Below are 25,154 nucleotides of genomic sequence, written 5' to 3' on the forward strand. Positions count from 1 at the left end.
CTCTTCCAGGTGTCCCGAGGCTACCCTCTAGAGAGGGTGACAGGCATGTTCAGGACACTCCAGCCCTGTCTTTTCAGGACAATGGTGCTGGTGCATCTCATGGCAGATGTGCATGTGTAATGTCAGCCAGAAGAGAAAGCAAGTGAGCAGGAAAGAAACCCAGGGAAAGGGAACCCAAATTGGTACTCCTTTCTCCCTACCTATCCAGAGATCTGCCACTGAACTCCTGGCTTGGGATCCGGGGGCAGGTAGCGGGCCATACCCTCCTCCCCTAGAGGGACAGGGGATGATGCTGGAAGGTACACTGCTGTCCAAAGATGTAGCCGCTCGCACATGGCACACTGGGTGCAGCACCTGCAGAAGGAATTACACTGAGGGGACAGGACAAATGGGAAACCCCTCCCAATCCAAGGCAAACCAGCCTCCCTTCCCACCACCCCAACTCCCTTCCCAGAGCGGTGTTGGCTGATAGCCACAAGCGGCCATACAGCTGGATTGTGGGCTGCCACTCACCTGCTCGTGTGCCAGGCATGTAGAGGAGATTGTGGAAGTTCTTGTGCCAGCTCTTAGGAGGGACCACACTGAGCAGGTACCGTTTGTAATGTTGTGCACCTCTCGCTCATATGGATGTTGCCCCGGAAGGTCCCATACAGGCAGGAGTAGTGTGCTGCACCAGCTTCACCTGCACCGCCCAACAGAAAAGAGCAATTGCCAGGGCCCTTGGAAAGCACTCTCCCTCACACCCACGCAACACAAATCCCACCCCACCTAAAAACAGCTCACCCCAAGCACACACTCCAGCCCCCCTGCCACAGCTCTCCTTACATTCTGTAGGAGAATTTTACCCAAGGATCCCTTGATGTCAACTGGCAGAGGCTACAGGAGATGCATAGGGTTTTACAGGAATCCCCTGGGTTGGATATTTGCATAATAGTTCACCGAAGAGGGGCATATGAGATCTCTACTGAGAGCCAGCAACCTATTGTTTGTTATAACCATTGCAAAATGTATGTGTGGATAATATTTAAAGGAGTTATGTACTACATTAAAAATCACGTTTTTAAGGTCTTGGAGTTAAGGCAGGTCATCAGGAGGTGCCATACTTCGGAAATGTTCCTTCAGGCAGGAGATAACTGACACTTATCTCCCTGTCTGGCCATTTGTGCATTGCATGCCTCGCAATATATGCCTATTTGCATACTGAGCCAGGTGCAGACAGAGATTGCAAAATCTACAAGAGAGGAAATCTTCAGGAATAAACAAACAGCCGGGGGTGTCCAGTTTATTAATACAAACACAGAATTGGTGTGGGATATCTTGGAGAGCTAAGAAACACACTGAAGTCTTCACCAAAGAGGCAAACTGACAGCGTGCATGTCTCATGAAACCAGCCTGGCTGTTAAGCTGCAAGGACTTTGGTTGAGCAACATTCTGCAAGACATGACAGTATCTTCTTAATTAAGTCTAGGTTCTAGAATGTATGTTATGATTTTATTTTATATGAAACCATTTGTTTCCAATACTTCTGTTTGCTACTACTTGAATCTCTGGGCTTTGTTAAATAAACTTATACTTGATTTCACTATAAACATATCTAAGTGCTGTATGTTAAGCAGAGTGGTGATCAGAGGTGGAACTGGTAAACTGGGGTACACTGTTTCTTTCAAAGCAGCAAATCTGTAAATACTGAGAGTGTCCAGTGGACCAGGGCCTGGACACTCCCAGGAGACATTTGGAGGGCTTGAGAGTTGGAAAGCAACAATCGCTGACCTGTAGAATGACAGTGGGGGCTATGTAGGTGTAGAGAGCAGTGCTTGTGTTGCCCACGGCGGTAGAGTTGGAAGCTAACCCACAGCAGGCACAGACAAGGCCTCCTCACAGAAAAGGCAAGTAGTAGTGAGTGCCTCGCAGCTCTGGGTATCCCCGGAAGTGTCAAAGAGAGTGTTGACATGGGGGTTGGAGATGGCTACTGATCCTGCCATATAACAGGGGGTCAACCTTTTAAAACCCTGACCTATGGCATGTGACTGGCCAGAAAACAACAACATTTAGTTTTTTCCTAGTATTCCCTGTGCCTCAGACCCTTATTACCTTGTGTCAGAAATAAATGAAGTCTTTGGCAGAAATGGAACAAATGAAGCCACCTGAATCCCTCAGTCTGGAAGGGAATCTGGCAGAGAATTGGAGGAGGCAGCTGCAGTGCTTCCAAGTGGAAACAAGTGGGATTACAGAGAAACTGGGGAGGATGATATCCTTCTCTCTGCTCCACGTGGTAGGCACGGAGGCCCTGGAGATCTACAGTACATCCCAGTGGGAACATGAGGAGGACTGCAAACTGCTAGACAAAGTCATTCAGCAGTGTTAAGTATACTGTGATTCAGGTCAGAATGTCATTGGGAAAAGGCACATTCTTCACAAGAAACTAGCACTTTCAGACCTATGTAATTCAGTCTCATCAATTTGAACAATTAACAGATGGACTAATTAGAGATCACTTTATGAAGTAACTGATAACAAGGTTAAAGTAAGGATATTGCAAGAAGCAGACTTGACTTTACAAGGAACAGCAGACATTTGCAGGGCTAGTTAAAGCTGTGCTGCCCAAATGAAAGTGTTAACAAGCTGTGAAGAACTGAAATGAATCTACTTAAAAATAAGTATCAGTACAGGTGTCAAAGTACAGAGACCAGATTTGTTTTTAACATGGTGGAAACTGAACACAATCTAAGGGTGTCCAAGCATAAGGGGAACAATGTTGTGCAATCAAATCAACCATTTTGCAAAAGTATGTCACTTTCAGCACAAAATACAAACAAAAAAGCAAACTACATTCATTAATTCATAGCTAGAGGACAAAATGTCAAGAGAGCACTTTGTTGGGTCCTTTATTAAATTTGCAGCTATTCTTTAACACGATGTGGGACATTGGAAATCAATGAACAAAACATTAATTTTAAAACTGATGTTGGGAATTGTGTGCAACTTATTCACAGAAAATATACACAGAGTAACCATCCATTAAAATTAAAAAAATGAAGCTCTTTTCATATAGAAAGCAGAAAATGAGCCCACACAAAACTGAACTATTCTATTCTATTCTGTCTATAGCACAGATACCACCCAAAGTTTGAAATAGGAAGGTGTATGTGTATTTGGGTCAAAGAGAAGTCTGCAAATACAGATGATCAAATGTGTAACTGGATGGAAAAGATTATTTAAAAATATGATGAGGTGTTTAAGAGTCTGGAATGCATTATAGGGTTAAAATTCCCAGTGACAGAGATCTAAGTGTGTGAACAAGAGCACAGGCACCATGTAAAGTTCCTTTGGCACTGGGAAATAAGTAAAAACTGAACTAGATTGGACAGTGCATGTAAGCAAATAGCGACGTCAACTGACAGCATTAACAGTGCAGTCACCATAATCAAACTAAATAGGAAAGGATTTGTACTGAGACAAAAGCTTTGAATGAGGCCAAATATGAGTGCTCCCCACTCCAGCCTCACTGGCTGAATTATATGCATTTTCATTCCCCTTCTCCCTCAGCCACATCATTAGAAAACCCAATCCATAATAAAACATCTTTCACTTTTACCCAAGTCCATTTTGCTTTTCCTCAAATACAACTGCTCTGAAACGCTCAACTGTCCTTCTGCCCTAGCTCATATTTAGCAAAAAATAAAGACGCATTTGCTTGCACAGCTCTTACCAGGAAAGCTTCGTTAAATTCAAACAGGCAGGGGAACTGCTTGAGCAGCTGGTGAACAGAATCTAGCCACTGAAGAAACACAGGACACAGCTCATTCTGATCTTCCACATTCTCATGGTGCCCACAGCGATCACCAAATTTGTGACCAAAATCCAGCCAGTCTGATTCAATTAGCACCTGAAACCCCTGTTAAAAAAGCAGAATGTTAACTGCAGCGTCAGGTACCCAAGCAGGGCAAGGCAGCTCCAGTGAGCTTCTTGGAGGGCTAGAGAGAAGCTTGCACTTGTGCTAGGGTTAGAAGCTAAGCATAATGAAAGCTGGTGTTACTCTGGCTTCAGGCAAGGACAAGGCCTTTTCCATAGCACTGCACTGAGATTTTCAGAACCTATCATCCAAATATGAAGCAGTGGCTACGAAATCCACATAACAAACCCCTTTGGGTGTCATGCAGAGAATATAGTGGGAAAGCTGTAAGCCCTGGACACAAGTGGTCACTCCTGAGGCAGAGGCTCACGAGAGCCTGGTGCTTCACAATTCAGGGGTGTACAGACCCCTGAAGAACATGCAGGAAAACCCCTCCCCAGCACAGCAGCGCTTGAAAATGTTGTGTGACGGATGTGGCAGTTTCCTACAATATCACTGGCAGACCTTCCGGAATTATGTTAAAATATCTTTGGGATCCACTGCCTTAAATGAATGGTCTATGTATTATTATGGACCAGGATTGTATGCAGCTTCTCAGGAGGAGAAGGAAGGTGGGGAGATATGACAGATGTGAGACCTGGGGGTTCAAAGGACTTTGTTTAACAATGTGCCAGACAAGAATGGACTTTTGGAACAAAAAGTGGTGAGTGGTTTTCCTGGGAAATATCTAGCGGGGAGTGAATGCAAATTCCCCACCTCTGATTATGCAAAAACCCAGCCTTTTGAAGCTATGCCCTGAGGAGTGAGCCATTGTCTGCTGATCAATTGTTATAAGAGGCCAAGATCAAAGGTCCAAGCTATATAAAGGAAAGACTGAACTATTCATGGTGGGTCGGAATCTGAGACAGATAACTGGTAACCATGATGAAAATCCAGTTGTGGGTTTTGAAGGACTGCAACCTACCAGAGCCCAGGTTGGAGTTGGGTGACCTCTGGTAAGTTTTTTGGCATGCGTGTAGTTTCTCTTATTGTTTTTAATATATTTTTTCCTGTAATGCTTTCACTTTAAGAATAAATATGCTTGCTTATAAAGAGCTGCATAATAACTTATAACTGCAGCCCATTACATTGGTCATAGACTCTAGAAAAAAAGCAAAGTGCAGAAGCTATCCTTTTAGAAGGCGTGGCTTTCTAGAGATATCACAGTTTATGCAGGGAACTGAGCAGCCTGGACAATCCCAGTCAGGAGGGAGACAGACCAAAGTCTCTGCCCAAGAGAGGTGACTGGTGAGGAGCCAGGTCCCTAGCGTGGGTCTCCTTGAAGGATCACAGAGGGGGAATATATACAGGGTGCAGTTACCCTGCATTGTGACATTTTGCAAAGCAGCTTTACCATGAAATGCAATTCCACTCCAGATTCTTTTTTCTGCTTCTGTCTGAGGCTCATCCAAGCACAAGCAACTTCTTAACAGAAGCTGAACTAACAGAACAACACTACTGTATGGTACCTCCATGGTCCTGTAATAGGGGTCCAGAAGAATCTTTGCCAGTGCTACAATCTGCGGTGTTCTGTCCCAGCCATCCGAGCAGTGAACCAGCACTGGGCGCCCCTCTCGGTCAACTGCATTTGAGACCAGAACTGCTGTCTTCAACATGACGGAGAGGTGCTGCAGCCACTTGGTGCTCTCCAGGGCTGAAAGCCAGCTAGAGTGCATGTAAAAGGAAAGAAAATGGCTTGTTAGCTCTCTGCTAGAGGACACATCTATCCCAAGACTCTTTGGAGCCCTCAGCAAATACTGCTGCCTTTCCCCCACACCAGCTCCCACAGAGGGGAACCAGCCAACTCAGGAAGAACAGCAGAATCCAGCACCCAAATCCTACTTTTTCTGGAGACAAAGCCCACGAAGTCTCTTCTGAAGCCCACAGGAGAGTGGTGTGTTCACGGTATCCCCAAGTACAGGGAAACAATGTCCCAATAATAAATACTGATCACAGGAAACGCAACGCTCAAACTCTGTAAACACGCCCAAGAGAAAACCTCTCTGATTCCTGACCTGGCAACCTGGCTCAGGGAATTGGGTGGGAATGAGATGAGAATTTCCAGATGGCGAGGAAGACAAAAAGTCAGGGAGAGTGGCATTAGAACAAGCTGGCACTTACTTGCTGGGATCTGGCATCTGGCTGCAGACAGCACGTAGGTACTGGAAGCTGTTCCTGATGGAGTGGATATTGGCCATGCCCATGAACACTACCTCGCAGTTGGGATAATACTCTAAACACAACAGACAGAAAAGGTTGGATGGGATCTGCTGCAATCAGAGCACCTCACTGCAGGTGCTCTGATCACAGCCCACAGAACAGAAGCTGCTGCCCCTCACTCCCACACTGCATTCCTGATCCCTGGGAGCTATTTGTGGAGCAGGTGGGCAGCCTGTCCTAGCAAAGTGAAGGATAGGCAGGCAGGCAGCCTCGCAGTAATTGAGGAGCTGGCCCTTAACATTAGCAAGAAGAAGAAGGGGCAGCACGAATCTTGCTACTGCTCCCCAGAGAGACCTGTGTACTGGAAACACTACACAAAGACATCCCCAGTCCAAACTGTGTGTTCAAGGGGTCCAACGAGAAAGAGTCCAAGCAGGGAGATGCCATGAGACCAGCTATTAAGCAGCATGTGTACAGTTTTATACCTTCACATTCACAGCCCCCTCCCTTTGCCCTGTTGGCTACAGCCGCAGTGTAGGATCTGGCATCCAGGATCAGCAGCTTCTGAGGAGCTCCTGCATTCTCCACACCCGAACATGCCGTCAGCGAGGAATCTGCAGACACAGGACAGACTGAACTTCCCCACATCCAGACAACTCCTCCCATCTGGGCCTTGGCCTTTCACAGGTGGTGCTAAGCTAGTGCAGCCAGACACTGACAAAACACACGTTTAAAGCCCTGCCCAGCATAGTGCAGTCGGCCTGAAAGGGCCTAAACAGTTAATCGGGGTGTCATTTAAATCTCACCCCACAACAGCAACTTCCCCAGCACCAGGAAACAACTGCCAAGCATTTGAATGCATCCCTGGGGAGGGACCCAGCTCTGGAGAGCCTTACCCAGACCAATTTGGGAAGCAAGCAGAAGGGAGAGACCCATCTTACCAAAGTCTGTGTCGCAAGCCTCAGTGCCTTCACTGGTGCTGTTGTGGGGAGTTCCACTGGCTGTCTTTGCTCCAGGATTCAAGGCACAAGCCTTGGCGATGGAGGTGACAAGATACTCGTCATCAGCGTTGCGCCAGCCCCACCAGCTGATTTCTGGCTGGCTGCAGCGTGCGATTGCAGCTCCATTGGGCTGGTGTCTGAGGAAGAGGAGAGTTTCACTTGCGATCCCACTGCAGACACACCACACAGCATGCCAGCAAAAGACGAGGTTCCCTCAGAGGCAAGCGTCCTGCTTTGAAGACCCAGCGTTGTTCAAAGCAGATTCATTGTGAGGGGCCAATGTCTCAACTCACGCATTATGTGCACCGAGATCATGCCTACAAAAGAAAGTATGATGGCCCTGACTTCCTCAACTCCCAGCTCTGACGGCAAAGAGGAGCACAGCTCCATGAAGCACACAGCAAATAGCTAATAGGTATAATGGGGTGCAATCTTGGCAGCCAGATGGCCTAAGGCCCTGGAGTTCACTCAAAGGTCTTGTCTACACTACCAAGTTTTGTCGCCAAAACTGCCATTTTTCGACCCAAACAGCGAGTGCGTACACACCTTGAGGTGATTTCTGTTGGGCAGAATGCCTGGTTTTGGCGACAAAATACACCCATCCACACGAGAGATTGATGTCTTTTTTCCCCTCTACATTTCTGTTGACAAAGTGCAAGTGTAGACACCCTGCTTAATGTCATCACTTTAATTGGCCTCCAGGAGTTGTCCCACAATGCCCATCTTGACTGCTCTGGTCAGCAGTTTGAATTCCACTGCCCTGCAGTCAGGTAAACAACCATCCGCCCCTCCCCCTTAGAAGCCATGGGAATTTTTGAAATTCCATTTCCTGTTTGCTCAGTGTAGAGAGGTCTCATTGCATCTTCCCAGGTGACCATGGCAGGTTATTGCAGCAAACGCTCTCCTGCTTTGACCTCTGCAGAGCTGTTGGATCTGCTCAATATATGGGGAGAGGAGATTGTGCAGTTCCAGATGTGCTTGAGCATAGGACCTGGGATACCTATGGACACATTTCTCGAGGCTTGTGCGAAAAGGGCTGTGATTGGCATATGGTGCAGTAGAGAGCGAAGATAGAGGAGCTGAGGCAGGGGTACCATAAGGCGACAGAGGCAAACGGTCGCTCTGGTGCTTCATCTAAGACCTGCCGGTGCTGTAAGGAGCTGGACGCTATCTTTGGTGGCGACCCATCGCCAAGAACCCCATGGATACTTTGGAGGGAATGGAGGTGATGGAAAGAGGACCTAACTGAGGTGGAATTAGATGAGGATGTGCAGCTCCCAGTGGGGTCACTTGATGGGGCAGGCAGCCAGGAACTGTTCTCCGCTCCTGAGGTGTCTAGGCAGTCTCAGCAGTTGCTCTCCGGAGAGCAAGAAGAAAGAGGTTAGACTCCTGGTAAGTGGCTATGGCTTGTGTGGTGCGGAAGTGGGTTCAGGGCATAGAAACGTGGGAGGCTGGCTGTGTGTTGTCTGTGAGCTGGACGTTTCCCTGTGTAGCTAATCAGTACAGCGGAACAAGGTGTTGATGCACATCGAAATGTGCGAAACTGCAGCTGCCTCCCACTCTAAGGCCTTGTCTACACTACCAAATTTTGTCGCTAAAAACTGCCTTTTGTCAACCAAACAGTGAAAGCGTACACACTGCGATGTGACTTTTGTCAGAAAAATGCCCAGTTTTGGTGACTAAATACATCCACGCCGATGAGAGACTGACATCTTTTTCCTCTACTTTTTTTCCGACAAACTGCCAGTGTAGACACTACGCTTCGTTTCATCACTTTAATTGGCCTCCAGAAGGTGTCCCACAATGCCCATCCTGACCGCTCTGGTCAGCAGTTTGAACTCCACTGCCCTGCAGCCAGGGGAAAAAGCCACCTTCCGCTCCCCCTTAAAAAAGAAAAGGAGTACTTGTGGCACCTTAGAGACTAACAAATTTGAGCATAAGCTTTCGTGAGCTACAACTCACTTAATCGGAAGCCCCGGGATTTTTGAAATTCCATTTCCGGCTGGTTTCACATGGAGAGGTCTCTCTGCATCTTCCAGGTGACCCTGGTGGGTCATCGCAGCAAACGCTCTCCCTCTTGGACCACTGCGGAGCTGTTGCATCTGATTAATATATGGGGAGAGGAGGCTGTGCAGTCTCAGCTGCACTTGAGCCATAGGAATGGGATACCGATGGACACATTTCTCGAGGCTTGTGTGAAAAGGGCTATGATCGGGACACACTGCAGTGCAGAGAGAAGATAAAGGAGCCGAGGCAGGGGTATCATAAGGTGAGGGAGGCAAACCGTCGCTCAAGTGCTTCACCTAATTCCTGCCGGTTCTATAAGGAGCTGGACGCTATCCTCAGTGGCGATCCCTCCTCCTCTGCCAAGAGCCCCGTGGATACTTTGGAGGGAACGAGGGCAGCAGAAAGAGGACCTAACCCAGAGGACAACCTTACTGATGAAGAGGTGGAGTTAGATGAGGATGTGCAGCTCCCAGCGGGGTCGCTCAATGGGGCAGGCAGCCAGGAACTATTCTCCACTCCAGAGGTGTCTAGCCAATCTCAGCAGTCGCTCTCTGAAGCAGGAGGTGAGGCTGTGGCTTGTGTGGTGCGGAGATGGATTCAGGGCATAGAAACATGGGAGGCTGGCTGTGTGTCTTCTGTGAGCTGGACATTTCCCTGTGTAGCTAATCAGTACAGCGGAAAAGGGTGTTGATGCACATCAAGATCTCATGGGAATCCTCCAAATTCGGGAATTTCCCGGAGGTACTTGACAATCCTCTGCTGAAGGTTCCATGGCAAAGTAGCTCTGTTCCTTCCCCCATTGTAGGAAACTTTCCCGTGCCATTAGACAATCACTTGTGCAGGGACCAAAGTGGCACATCAGTGAGCAGCACAGGGAGCAGGGTGGAAGCCACAAGCATTGGGTAGATGTACCCTCATTTCCCTGCTTACCCTTAGCAGTGAGATGTCTACTAGAATTACCCACGCCTATGGAAAAGTGTGAGAGAATTTTAGAATTTGTTCCCTAGAATGCTGCTCCATGACCCTTGCAAAGAGTGTATGCTCTTTTCCCCATGTGGAGCTCCCCCCCTCCACCAGCCAACACTCACCATGCTGTGGGTGTTTGCAGAGATGTGTGCCTGGCTAGGGTCAGTGAGAAAGTGATGGCAATGCTGCAAAAGGTATTTTTAATAGAAATGTTCAAATGCTGTGCATGAATTTAACAATTCACCAGATGTGGCCTTCATGAACACCCCATGTACCCCGGCCAAGTGTCTCCACCAGATAAGAAAGCGCCCAAGATACAGCAAAGACGACATGTTTTGGGAGGTGCCGCAGTGCTCCAATGCAGAAAAAAGGGAACGAAAGGAGTGCCCAAACAGCAGGACAGAAAAGAAAATTAGGAGTTTGTTAAGGACACTACTGAATAGATGCTTAAAGTAATGGAGGAGCAAACACAAACGCTGAAGTCCTTAATAATGCTGCAGACTGAGCAGATCAGTGCTTGACCTCCCCTGTATCTCATTCAGAACTCTTTTCCATGGCCCCCCCCAAACTCCACCCGCACATTCCTTTCCACCTTCCGGACTTCTCAGTTTCCCCTGTACTCCACCCCCTTGGACAACTTTAACAATGAAAGCTGGACCTAACACAGCTGTGAGAGTCTGCCCTTCATTGCCAAGCATCTATGTGTTTGCATGTGGTGTTTCTTGTGCAATAAAAGCAAACTTTTATACTGATAAATCATCTTTTTTTTTCTACAAGGTGAGATTGCAGGTACTGCCAATACATGCACAGGCATTTTAATCACTTTATTACAGGAATTTAAGGCCCCAAATGTCACGATTGCCCCTTAGGAAAACTACACGTCATGCAACATTGAAGCAACTCAGACAGAGATATATATGTTACCGGTTGTCATTGTCAAAGTGCTGCCTCAAAGCCTCCCTGATTCGAATAGCTCCCCTGTGGGCTCCTCTGACAGCCCTAGTATCTAGCTGCTCAAAATCAGTGGCCAAGCAGTCTGCCTCAGCACTCTGTCCTTGAGAAAACCTTTCACCCTTAGCTTCACAGAGATTATGCAACATATAGCACGCAGCTATGACCATAGAAATATTATCTTCAGTGAGGTCCAACCTGCCATAAAGGCAGCATCAGTGTGTCTTTAATCTGCCAAAGGCATATTCAACTGTCATCCAGCACCTACTGAGCCTGTTGTTAAATTGCTCCTTACTGCTATCCCGGTGTCCCATGTAAGGTTTCATGAGCCACGGCTATAAAGAGGTACGCAGGGTCCCCCAGGATCACTATGGGCATTTCAACAGCCCCCCCCACTGTAATCTTCTGGTTAGGAAAGGAAGTCCCCGCTTGCAGCTTTCTGTACAGGCCGGTGTTCCTGAAGATGCCTGCATCATGCACCCTCCCAGACCACCATGCAATGATGTCAGTGAAATGCCCACGATGATCCACAAGCACCTACAGCACCATGGAGAAGTTCCCCTTCCTATTGATGTACTCCATTGCAAGGTGGTCTGGTGCCAAAATTGGAATGTGTGCGCCATCTATTGCCCCTCCACAGTTAGGAAACCCATTTCTGCAAAGCCATCGACTATTTCACGCACATTTCCCAGAGTCACGGTCCTTTGTAGCAGGATGTGATATATTGCCCTGCACACTTGCATTAACGCAGCTGACTTCCCCACTCCAAATTGATTCGCAACCGACCCGTAGCAGTCTGGAGTTGCCAGCTTCCACACAGCGATTGCCATGCGCTTCTCTACCCAGAGGGCAGCTTTCATTCTGGTGTCCTTGTACTGCAGGTCTGGGGCCAGCTCTGCACAGGAAGGGGCTTTCTGCATCCGAAAGTTCTGTAGCCGCTGCTTGTCATCCCACACCTGCATGATGGTATGATCCCACCATTCAGTGTTTGTTTCCAGAACCCAAAATCGATGGTCTACCCTATGCACCTGTTCTGTGAATGCCAAAAACAATCTGAAGTTGTTCCTATCCATATCACGCAGAATGTTGGGCGACTGCGAGTCTTCTTCGGTTAGGAACTTCACGATTAACTGCACTGCCATCTGTGATGTCCTCATGACAGTTAACAGAGCATAGGAGAGCAGTGTGGGATTCATCCCTTCTTACAAAGATGCCGGGGTTCACAGCAAATAAGGGCCGTTGAAAAAATGACATTAAAGAAAGCCGGAAGCCCATGGAGTGCTGGGACAGAAAGCAATGCATCACGGGACATTTAGCACTGTCCCAAGATGCGCTGTGATCAGCTCTATTGTCCCACAACATCTAGCGACAGAAGGACTGTGGGATAGGTATCCACAGTGCATTGCTCACACTGTCGATGATGGTGCCCCCACTATGGATGTGACCTGGCAACAGAGGAAGCAAGTGTGAACACTAAATAGCGATTTTTATTATGTCGACGTTTAGGTGTCGACATCAGTTTTGTTGACACAAATTGGTAGTGTAGACATGGCCAAATGTTTGGCCAGTAAGATCACCACAGGGAATGCCACTTTCATGAATGCCACCACAGACTTCTGTGCAAGAAGCTGTAGGAAAAAGGCATAGGGGCCAAATACTCTGACTTCATGCCTACCAGGGATTCCCCCAATGCCTTTGGTGTGAAGGGAGCAGAACAGAGCAGAGAATCTGCCCTGAACTACTGATTGGGATTCTTTGACCTTTCTGAAAGGTCTTGGCCTTCAGGACACAAAAGTCAGACACTAGGAAATGAAGGCAACTGTGGTAAAGAATGTTCACAGAGAACCCGATCACATGGCAATGAACAGTGAAAAATCTGTGTGCACGCAAATGGGGTAAGTGGAGGGAGAAATACCTGCTCTCAAAACCAACTGAAGTGATACCCAAATCTCAGTAAGCTTCAGCTACACTGGGTACTGCTCCAGACAACGAAGCTTGGTAGTCACCAGGGCCCTACGAGTGAGGAATTGGACAGATCTCATCTCAGTGCTGAGAATACGGGATTTAAGGGTACTCTCCAGTATATGTAGGGTCTTGGTGCCAAGTCCAATAGGCTGCTAGAGCTGCAGCTATCAGCACTGATGTGACTGAGGCCAGAGCTGGTTCACTTGGTGCCAAAGCACACTGCCATGGAATAATTCTGAGACATCTCTGTCCCAAGGGAGATGAGCATGAATAAGATCCATAAGCCTGCATCAAATGGCTCTATACCAAACACAGGAAGCACAGCGGAGCTAAGCTATGATGGCCATTGTATCAATGTAAACCCTGGGGATCCTCAGACACATTAAAGAAACGTTAAGGGCTGGGAAAATACATAACAAGCATCTCATTTTCAAACTTTGATACAAACCTGCAAAGAGTCACAACTATGGGCTGTAAATTACCAACAACTAAGGGGAGGCACAGAATTCTATACAAAAACTGTTAGAACAATGGCAAGATTGCACAGCTGAACACTCAGTCAAAAAAGGCAAAAGTTCAGGTCATATCCTCGCCTTAGCTCTGTTCTCTGGTGCGGGTGTATGGTTAGAACAGTCTCCGGGTCACATACCCTTTTTCAAATAAAACATGCACCAAGGTAGCATAGGTGTGCTCAGCTGCATGGTGCTGCTTTTCTTCAATGCAGGAAGCTCTGCGGGGTGCTGGGGCTCTGGGCTTTGGCTGCTGGGCGAGAGGACCCTCAGGCATAGGCGTAGTTTGACTTCTATTTGGGGACCCGGGGGGAGGGCCCAGGCCAACTTCACACTTTCAGGCAGGGAGCACCACATTGACCCTCTATATAGTATCCGTAAGTATAGCGTGTAGCTGCACACCCCAGAACGGCACTATTTCTGCATAACAGACTTATAACAGCTATATGAGCCAGTAGCACTGGTGCTTCACCTATGTAGGCTTCTATAGGGATCTCAAATTGCCTTCAAGCTCTAACAGCACGAATGAGGAGCAAGGCGGTACACACAACCTGATTTATAAGTGCTTCTGTAATACCGAGTTAAACCAGGCACGTGCAGAGTACAGCTTGCTGCCCTCCCCAGGGAGTTGCCATGATTACTCACTGGAACATGGACATCACAATCATCCTCTCTAATTCCTCAGCCAGCACCATAGGTTGGGTTCATGATATTGTGTACAATGGACTATGAGCAACAGGACAGCTATTGTAGATTCTTTTTTACCTGTACACAACTACAGGAATCCTTTTCCAAGACCTGAAGGAAGCCACATTCTCCAGCTCCTTGTCAGTGATCCAGACAGGAACTAGTAGCTTCTGAGGGTAAGTAGTACACAGTCTAGAAATAAAGTGACACGGTATCAATCAGAGCACAGCCATGGGAATATGCACTTCACTATATTTATGAGGAGAGAACAGAGGAGACCTTCAGGTTTGTCTGAACTCGACTAACAAGAACACAGACTATGGGTGGTTCTTCCCATCCAGAATTAGGGGTACCTGGGAGAAAGAGCCAAAGGTGGCTCTTAAAACTGGGCTGTGTACAGGGTCTAAACTGTGGAACATGGAACCCCCATACAAGGGATTGTAAGCTAATTTACTATCCAAAAGAGGTACATCTGAACAGGCAAAAGCATATTTTACTCTAAATAACATAATATCTGAATGTTGCAAATTCAGGGAGAATGCAGAAGGCTAGTCAATCCAATGACTCATGTAAACATGCTAAGGAAATTAACCAAGTCTTGCGATTTTGGTACACCTGAATCAGACATGACTAGAAATCAACTCACGCAGAAGGTGTATGTGATGGCCATCATCTTGGCCAACCCACCAGGGACTGAAGCTCCAGAGCTAAAAGCATGAGCTGCTACAGCTTGAGCTAGAGCTCCCTCACTGGGGCAGTTATAGGCTCTCACTCTCTGTAGCCAAGACACACAGCGGGACCTGTAAGTAACTAGTGGGTTACATGTGCACAAAACATTGCATGAAAGATTCTTTCAACAAGAGGGTTTAATCCTAAAAAAGGCAGTTCCAATAGCACAACTATCAGCTCAGGCAGAACTCAGAACTGCTAGGCCTGCAGCTGTGACATTTACAGAGCATTCTCACTTTACAGCTCACAGACATTTCAGTCAGAAAGATGATGCTTCAGCCGATGCACAAAATATGGATTTTGTCACTGTAAACGTTGAGTCTCTGTAATCATTGGGGACTGTCCACACACACACACACACGGCAAATGCTAAAGTCAGCATTGTAAGGGAGTGATGCCCTGGGCTAGATTTTGCTGAAAGCCATGAATGCAAAAACCGGACACCAAAATTTTGAACTAAAGCAGCCTCAGAAGGGAGCAGGAGCGTGCAAGATGTCTGAGATAGTGTGCCTGACTCAGGAGGCAGAAGAGATTATTCTATGCACTCAGAAGTAAGGGAAAGTGAGACTGCAAATAGACTCAAGGTGGTAATGGATACAGAGAGTGAAAGAAAACAATTATTGTAACTGGTTCTTTGAGATGCAATGCAGACATGTATTCCACTTTGATGTGTGCATGCCCAGCGCATCGGAGCTGGAGAATTTTGCCTAGCAGTACCCATGGAGGGGCAGCGCTCACGCCTTGTAACCATAGCCCCTCCCCTGGCTACATGAGGTGGTGGCGCCCTGACCCCCCTCAGTTCCTTTGCACCAACCCCCCAGACTATGATGCAGAGGGGATGGAGGGTGGTTGTGGAATACACATTTGCATCATGTCTAGGAACCACAGTTTCAGCAAATAACTGTTTCTTCTTCTGCTTCAAGCAGATGCAGTCATGTATTCCACTTAAGTGACTGACTAGTTCCACCCCTCAACCAGGAGGCGGGGTTCAGAGTCCAACTAATGAAGGACTGCAGAACCACCCTACCGACAAGTGCATCTGCCCTGGAAGATGCGGTTATGACATAATGGTTCATAAATTGACGGATAAGATGACAACATACCAGCCTTGCAAATGCCCACCATTGAAATGTCACTGAGGAATGCTATTGACACTGCTTGCGCTCTTGTAGGATGAGCTCGCAACGATGGACAGGGTGCAGCCAAAACTATTTCATATGTGGTCTTGATACAGGATATTATCAAAGAATCGTAGAGAATATCAGGGTTAGAAGGGAGGAAATTTATTTTAGCCCAATCTTCCAATTTGTCTAGGTCACTCTGGACCCTATCCCTACCCTCCAGCATATCTACCTCTCCCTCAAGCTTAGTGTCATCTGCGAACTTGTTGAAGCCGCAATCCATCCCAATCATCTAGATCATTAATGAAGATGTTGAATAAAACCCCTGAGGCACTCCGCTTGATACCAGCTGCCAACTAGACATCGAGCCATTGATCACTACCCATCAAGCCCGACAATCTAGCCAGCTTTCTGTCCGTCCATTCATCCTATCCATACTTTTTCAACTTGCTGGCAAGAATACTGTGGGAGACCGTATCAAAAGCTTTGCTGAAGTCAAGAGATGATATCACATCCATCACTTTCCCCATATCCACAGAGCCAGTTCTCTTATCATAGAAGGCAACCAGGTTGGTCAGGCATGACTTGCCCTTGGTGAATCCATTTTGACTGTTCCTGATCACCTTCCTCTCCTCCAAGTGCTTCATAGAGCAGGTCCTCAGGAATCCATTTTGATTTTACCAGGGACTGAGATGAGGCTGACCAGTCTAGTTCCCAGATTCTCCTTTTTCCCTTTTTTAAAGATGGGCACTATATTTGCCTTTTTCCAATCATCCGGGACCTCCCCAGTCGCCACGAGTTTTCAAAGATAATGACCAATGGTTCTGCAATCACATCAGCCAACTCCCTCAGCACCTTCAGATGCATTGCATCTAGCCTCATGGACTTATGCATGTCCAGCTTTTTCTAAATAGTCCTTAACCTGTTGTTTCACCACTGAGGGCTGCTCACCTTCTCCCCATACTGTGTTGCCCAGTCAAGCAATCTGGGAGCTGACCCCGTCTGTGAAGACCAAGGCAAAAAAAGCATTGAGTACTTCAGCTTTTTCCACATCATCTGTCACTAGATTGCCTCCCCCATTCAGTAAGGGTTCCACACTTTCCCTGACCTTCTTCTTGTTGCTAACATACCTGTAGAAACCCTTCTTGTTATCCTTCACATCCTTTTCTGCTGCAACTTCAATTGTGCTTTGGCCTTCCTGATTACATCCCTGCATGCTCAAGCAATATTTTTATACTCCTCCCTAGTCAGCTGTCCAAGTTTCCACTTCTTGCAAGTTTCCTTTTTGTGTTTAAGCTCACCGAAGATTTCTCTGTTAAGCCAAGCTGGTCGCCTGCCGTATTTGCTATTCTTTCTGCACATTGGAATGGTTTGTTCCTGCGCCTTCAATAAGGCTTCTTGAAAATACAGCCAGCTCTCCTGGACTCCTTTCCCCCTCATATTAGCTTCCCAGGGGATCCTGCCCATCGTTTCTCTGAGGGAGTCAAAGTCTGCTTTTCTGAAGTCCAGGGTCCGTATTCTGCTGCTCTCCTTTCTTCCTTTCGTCAACATCCTGAACTCGACCATCTCATGGTCACTGCCTCCCAGGTTCCCACCCATTTCTACTTCTCCTACCAATTCTTTCCGGTTTGTGAGCAGCAGGTCAAGAGGACCATGCACCTAGTTGGTTCCTCCAGCACTTGCACCAGGAAGTTGTCCCTCAACTCTCTCCAAAAACTTCCTGGACTGTGTACTGCAGTATTGCTCTCCCAGCAGATATCAGGGTGACTGAAGTCCCCCATGAGAATCAGGGACTGATCTGGGAACTTGTTAGTCGTCTACCTCATCCTCCAGGTCTGGTAGTCTATAGCAGACGCCCACCATGACTTCACCCTTGTTGCTCTTACCTCTAAACTTAATCCAAAGACTCAACAGGCTTTTCTCCAGTTTCACACTGGAGCTCTGAGCAATCATACCGCTCTCTTACATACAGTGCAAGTCATCCACCTTTTTCCCCCCTGCCTGTCCTTCCTGAGCAGTTTATACCCATCCATGACAGTGCTGCAGTCATGTGAGTTACCCCACCATGTCTCCGTTATTCCAATCATATCATAGTTCCTTGACTGTGCCAGAACTTCCAATTCTTCCTGCTTGTTTCCCAGGCTTCTCGTGTTCGTGTACAGGCACCTAAGATAACTAGCTGATTGCCCTGCTTTTTCAGAGTGAATCAGGAGGCCTCCCCTCTTGCACCCTGCTTCTTGTGTTTCCTCCCAGTTTCTCACTTCCCCCCTTACCTCAGGGTTTAGGTCTCCATCCCCTGGCAAACCTAGTTTAAAGCCCTCCTCACAAGTTAGCAAGCCTGCCTGTGAAGATGCTCTTCCCTCTTTTAGTCAAGAGGATCCCATCTCTTCCTAGCAATCCTTCCTCCTGGAACAATATCCCGTGGTTGAAGAATCCAAAGCCCTCTCTCTGATACCACCTGTGCAACCACGCATTTACCTCCACAATTTGATGGTCCCTACCTGGGCCTTTTCCTTCAACAGGGAGTATGGACGAGAACACGACTTGTGCTTCCAAACTCCTTTATCCTTCTTCCCAGAGCCACATAGTCTGCAGGGACCCACTCAAGGTCAATCTTGGCAGTATCACTGGTGCCCACATGGAGAAGTGGGAAGGGGTAGCAGTCTGAGGGCTTGATCAGTCTTGGCAGACACTCTGTCACATCCTGAATTTTAGCTCCTGCCAAGCAACACAATTCTCGAGTCTCACAGTCTGGTCCGCAGATGGATGACTCTGTCCCCCTTAGGAGGGAGTCCCCGACCACCACCACCCGTCTCCTTCTCTTGAGAGTGGTGGTCATGGAGCCCCCACCCCTAGGACAATGCATCCCATGCCTCCCTCGATGGGGTCTCCTGATCCCTTCCCTCATATAGCTCTTCCAAACCATTTTCCGCCATAGTATCTGTGCAGAAAGCTTGAAACCCTTTCTTACTTCTATCTGCATTGGGGGTAGATGGGTTCTCGTCTTTCTTCTTCTGGAGGTCACATGCTGCCAATTTTTTTCCCCATTCTGCACTGCCCTCTCCGATTCTTCAGCATACTGTGCCTCCAGTACCAAATGCTAACTTCTATCCAGATCATTTTCTCTGAAAATCAAGACTAACATCCTCCATATGGAGACGCTGCTCCTGCGGAAATGAATGCGGCTTCGGAAAGAACACAGTTAAGTAGTCAGCCTAGTTCAAATGAACAGACAACAACACTTCAGATAAAAATTTGGGGTGTGGTCGTAAAGTTACTTTGTCCTTAGAGAACTGCATATACGGAGGTGCTCCCATCAGAGCCTGCAAACCACAGACTCCTTGTGGATGTTACTGCTACCAGAGACTCAAAAGCGGAAAGAGACAAGATGCCAGGAGTTTGAACGAAGGTCCCATTAAAGCTACTTGAACTGTGTTACAGTCCCACAGAGGAATTGGCTCTCAGACCAGAGATGGAGATGAAGAAGCCCTTTTAAGAATCTTGCCACCATGTGATTGGAGAAGACGGATATTCCTGGAATAGGGGGACGAAATGCTGATATCACCACCAGATGCACTCTCAATAGGCTACATGAAAGGCCTGATGACTGAAGGGGCAGCAGGTATTCCAAGATGTCCCGGATAGCAGCCATTGTTGGTTGAATTCTGCAGGCCAATGGCCACACCGAAAACTGCTTCCATTTAGTTGAATAGGCCATTCCAGTAGAGAGCTTTCTACTGCTGAGTAGAACTTATTGAACAACTGCTGCACACCGCTTTTCCTCCTCATTTAGGCACGAAGCAGCCACGCTGTGAGATGTAGGGAGCTGAGCGTGGTACATAAAGTGTGACTGTAGTTCTGTGTGAGTAGGTTGGGATGGAGAGGAAGCGGTATGTGAGGCTGAACTACCAGCGCGAGAAGATTGGAAAACCAGCTCTGCCTTAACCACACCGGGCAATGAGAATGAGCTTGGCCCAATCCATCTTCAGCTTGATGATAACCTGTGGGATGATTGGGCAAAAGCATACAGGAGAGCCAACTGCCAGCTGAGATGTAAAGCATTGGACAGGGAGCCTGGACAGAGCAAAACGTATGACATTTCTTGACGTCTCTTGTAGCAAACAGGTTGATTGTTGGAATGGCTCAAGCTGCGAAGATTACCCAGACATTTGTTTTCAGAGACCGCTCATGGTTGGAGGGAAAATTCCTGCTGAGACAGTCTATAAGCTGATTCTGGACCCTGGGCAAGTGGTCGGCTATCGGAGTGCTCCTCTTCTCGATGCAAAACTACCACAACCTGATTGCCTCTTGGCAGAGCATCCTGGAGCATGTTCCCCCTTTCCAGTTCACATAATGCATTGCAGTGGTATTGTTGGTAAGTACGTGAACCACTGAGCCCCGATAAGGTGCAGAGAAGTGTGAGGGAAAGCCGTGAAGGCGTTATTCCTTGATTTTAGCAAAGCTTTTGATATGGTCTCCCACAGTATTCTTGCCAGCAAGTTAACGAAGTATAGGCTGGATGAATGGACTATAAGGTGGACAGAAAGCTGGCTAGATCGTTGGGCTCAACTGGTAGCGATCAATGGCTCCATGTCTAGTTGGCAGCTGGTATCAAGCGGAGTGCCCCAAGGGTCGGTCCTCGGGCTGGTTTTGTTCAATATCCTCATTAATGATCTGGAGGATGGCGTGGACTGCACCCTCAGCAAATTTACAGATGACACTAAACTGGGAGGAGTGGTAGATACGCTAGAGCGATAGGATACAAAGGGATCTAGACAAATTAGAGGACTGGGCCAAAAGAAATCTGATGAGGGTCAACGAAGACAACTGCAGGGTCCTGCACTTAGGATGGAAGAATCCCATGCACTGCTACAGACTAGGGACTGAATGGTTAGGCAGCAGTTCTGCCGAAAAGAACCTAGGGGTTACAGTGGATGAGAAACTGGATATGAGTCAGTGTGCCCTTGTTGCCAAGAAGGCTAATGGCATTTTGGGCTGTAGAAGTAGGGGCACTGCCAGCAGATGGAGGGACGTGATCGTTCCCCTCTATTCGACATTGGTGAGGCCTCATCTGGAGTACTATGTCCAGTTTTGGGCCCCACACTACAAGAAGGATGTGGAAAAGTTGGAAAGCGTCCAGCAGAGGGCAACAAAAATGATTAGGGGGCTGGAACACATGACTTATGAGAAGAGGCTGAGGGAACTGGGATTGTTTAGTCTGCGGAAGAGAAGAATGAGGGGGGATTTGATAGCTGCTTTCAACTACCTGAAAGGGGGTTCCAGAGAGGATGGATCTAGACTGTTCTCAGTGGTGGCAGATGACAGAACAAGGAGTCATGGTCTCAAGTTGCAGTGGGGGAGGTTTACATTGGATATTGGGAAAAAAATTTTCCACGAGGAAGGTGGTGAAGCATTGGAATGGGTTACCTACAGAGGTGGTGAAATCTCCTTCCTTGAGGTTTTTAAGGTCAGGCTTGACAAAGCCCTGGCTGGGATGATTTAGTTGGGGATTGGTCCTGCTTTTGAGCCAGGGGGTTGGACTAGATGACCTCCTGAGGTCCCTTCCAAACCTGATATTCTATGATTCTATGACATATATTGTAAATGGCCTAAGGATCCAACACTTCAATATGCAGTGACGACTGCTACTCCAACCACTGATCTTGAACTTTCAGAGACCCCAGATGTGCTCCCAGTCCATTAGGGATGTGTTGGTGACAAAAGACTGGTTGGTAAGGACCAGACGAAGGGAACGTCCTGACAAACATTCTCCAGAAGTTTCCACCACTGCAAGGACTCCAGAACCAGTGGAGGGAGATGGACCAATCTGCCCAAGGAGTAAAGAGTTGGACACTAAAGCGTGCTGAGCCACATTTGAAGGGAGAGAAGATGCAAGCTTGCAAACCGGACCACCTGTGTGCAAGCAGATGTGTGGACGAAAAGCCTAAGGCACATCGCAACTGTCCTGGAAGGCTGAGATTGCAGCCTGAGACAGAGGCGGTGAATTGCCTAAAAATGGTTTGTTGGCAAAAACGCTCTTAAACTCAGAGTCTGTTAGGGCCCCAATGAACTTGATTTTCTGATTGGGAACAAAAACATCTAGCATTTAGGATAAGACCCGGATGGCTGAGCAAGCATAGTATAGTGTCAACGTGGGAAAGGACTTCATCTCCGGACCTGGCCCTCAGTAATCAGTCATCTAGGTATGGGAAGATGTGAATCTCTTTCTTCCTGAGGTATGCCATCACCACAAGCATGCATTTGTTAAAAACCTGAGGAGCAGAAGAGAGGCCTTACGGAAGCACTGTATACTGGAAAAGGCGCTCCGCTACGACAAATCTAAGGCATTTACTGTGGCTCAGCAAAACTGCCACGTGAAAGTAGTAGGCATCCTGATGGTCCAGGGCAGCAAATCAGTTCTGAGAGAACGCGGGGAAGATAGTTGATAGAGTGACCATTTGAAACCCCATGTACCTGATATATTTGTTGAGGCTGCGAAGGTTGAGAATGGGTTTTAGTCTTCCGCCCCTCACCCCGATTTGGGCAGCAGAAAGTACCAGGAATTGAAACCCTGACCCTGGTGTTCTGGTGGATCCTCCTCCACCGCTCCCAGCACCATCAGAGAGCACACCTGCTTGAGGAGTAATATCTTGTGAGAGGGGTCCCTGAAGGAGGACAGGGAGGGATGGAGAAGAACTGGATGGCACTGCTCGATCAGATGGTGATTAGGACCCAGCTGTTGGTGGTGATTGAGCCCCAAGCCTTGTAAAAGCGAGCCAACCTGTCCCTAAACGGGGACAGGGAGAAGGGAGAGACAAATGGAACATTTCTCCAGGTCAAGGAGTCAAAATGAGTGTTTGGACATGTGGGAGAGCTTTCAGAGTAGCAGCCGTGTTAGTCTGTATCCACAAAAAGAACAGGAGTACTTGTGGCACCTTAGAGACTAACATTTATTAGAGCATAAATGTTTTGTGGGCTACAGCCCTCCTCATTGGATGCATAGAATGGAACATATAGTAAGAAGATATATATGTATACACATACAAAGAAGGTGAAAGTTGTCATACAAACTGTAAGAGGCTAATTAATTAAGATGAGCTATTATCAGCAGGAGAAAAAAAAACTTTTGTAGTGATAATCAAGATGGTCAAACCGGATAGTCTCTACGCAAAAGAATATATGGACACAAATCTGACATCGGAATCGTAACATTCAAAAACCAGTCGGAGAACTTCAACCAACACTTTGGTCAATGTACATTGACCAAACAGTTTTCCTATCCCTTGAAACTTTGAGATTTCAAGATTTCTCCCTTTTGAAGGAGAAAGAAAAAACTCAGAATAGCCAGTAGCCTAGTAGTCAGGGCACTCACCTGGAATGCGGGAGACTCCAACCTAGGGGAGCGTCCTGACCACCAGGCTGCTTGTTATTCTGGACACTTGCTCTCCCTCCCTCCCCATTCCCATAAAAAAAAATAAAAAAAAAAACAAAACAAAAAACTTTGTTTCGATTAACTGACATTTTCCCTTGTTAACACTGTATTTATCAATGGATCCATTCTTTTGTAACAAATCATATTAAACTTGCTTTACATATTAACAGCGATAAGCTTAGTATAAACACAAAGTTATAAACTGGCCTATGGGAAGTCCATGAAGCTGTACTGATGAGACCTGCTACTAGTCACTTTCTTCTACTTTACGGTATTGATCATATATTGTGACTGATGCTTTTCTATTCTATTCAAAAACAGACTCCAACGAGAGACTGCTGAATTGGAATTAATTTGCAAACTGGATACAATTAACTTGGGCTTGAATAGAGACTGCGAATGGATGAGTCATTACACAAAGTAAAACTATTTCCCCATGGTATTTCTCCCTCCCACCCCACCCCGCACTGTTCCTCTGATATTCTTGTTAACTGCTGGAATTAGCCTACCTTGCTTGTCACCATGAAAGGTTTTCCTCCTTTCCCCCCCTGCTGCTGGTGATGGCTTATCTTAAGTGATCACTCTCCTTACAGTGTGTATGATAAACCCATTGTTTCATGTTCTCTGTGTGTGTATATCAATCTCCCCTCTGTTTTTTCCACCAAATGCATCCGATGAAGTGAGCTGTAGCTCACGAAAGCTTATGCTCTAATAAATTTGTTAGTCTCTAAGGTGCCACAAGTACTCCTTTTCTTTTCTATTCGGTCTTCCTCTTTTGCCTTGTCAGTTGACTGTGTTGGTTCAAGTCTTTCATTATCTCATGTTTAGGTCCAAATTTCTGTTTTTCTTACATTTAGATGCGTAACCTGTTAGTTGTCCTATCATAACTTGTACACAACATTTAGCTTTGTTCCTATTTCCTCCTATCCATTTTCCTTATTTTAATATTTTAATTCTAAGTTTAATTGTGACTGTTGTTGAAGGAGTTTCTCCCTTTCTCAGTATTAAAACAGAAGTTCTCAAACTCCTGGTTTGGTGGCCAATGATGACCCTCTTCCTGCAAACTCCAAAAACTTCCACCATCCTTCTTAGCCCTTATCTTTTTGTCTTCTCCCCTGAAGGACGTTGACTTAATCAGTTAGCTTTTCTAGTATCAGAATTTCCCCCACTTTTTGATACCAGCCAATAGTTTTAAGAGAATCACTCCTCTTCTATCACCTTGCTATGGTAATTCCAGCAGCAACTACAAAAAGAATGATCAATTCTTTATGGCTTTTATAAGACAGTTTTTAGAACAATTGAATACAAATAGTAAGGGGGTTATATGACAGTTGACACCCTGTTATCTCCCTTATGAAACCTCCAATGGCTTTCCAAAAGGTCTTAATTTTGGAGCACATCCACCATATATGGAGAAATCCTCCCACTCCTCAATTTTTGTGTCTATGCCTACTTCAACTTTCCATCTTCTCATGAAATGTTATTTCCTCCAAGTAAGTTAGAAATTACTTTGTAGTGGAAAGTAAGCATCCATGGATGATGAGGATATCTTTACTGACCATGAGAAACAGCTGGAGGAAAGATGGAGGGAAGTGTGTGTTTGGTTTCAAGAAAGGGGACTTAGAAAGCAGAAGAAGAGCTTTAAGAAGTTCTTCTTAAAGCTCCTAGACTATTATTATTGTTATTTATTATTTGTATTATGGGAGCGCTCCAGAGCCCTAGCCATGGACTGGA

The 25,154-nt window shown here is 46.8% G+C and overlaps 1 protein-coding gene across 1 annotated transcript in view; it reads right to left on the reverse strand.

Moving 5' to 3' along the window:
- Positions 1-25,154, reverse strand: part of MTMR4 (myotubularin related protein 4) — a 47,833-nt gene that overhangs the window by 5,935 nt on the left and 16,744 nt on the right. The window contains 12 exon segments of the mRNA XM_038375506.2: positions 201-236; positions 238-323; positions 325-371; positions 514-558; positions 561-629; positions 632-664; positions 3,691-3,895; positions 5,362-5,557; positions 6,014-6,125; positions 6,538-6,666; positions 6,994-7,190; positions 14,217-14,330. Coding sequence (XP_038231434.1) covers positions 201-236; positions 238-323; positions 325-371; positions 514-558; positions 561-629; positions 632-664; positions 3,691-3,895; positions 5,362-5,557; positions 6,014-6,125; positions 6,538-6,666; positions 6,994-7,190; positions 14,217-14,330 — 1,269 coding nt within the window.

The sequence above is a fragment of the Dermochelys coriacea genome, chromosome 17 (assembly GCF_009764565.3).
Source record: "Dermochelys coriacea isolate rDerCor1 chromosome 17, rDerCor1.pri.v4, whole genome shotgun sequence".
In the NCBI taxonomy this organism is placed as follows: domain Eukaryota; kingdom Metazoa; phylum Chordata; order Testudines; family Dermochelyidae; genus Dermochelys; species Dermochelys coriacea.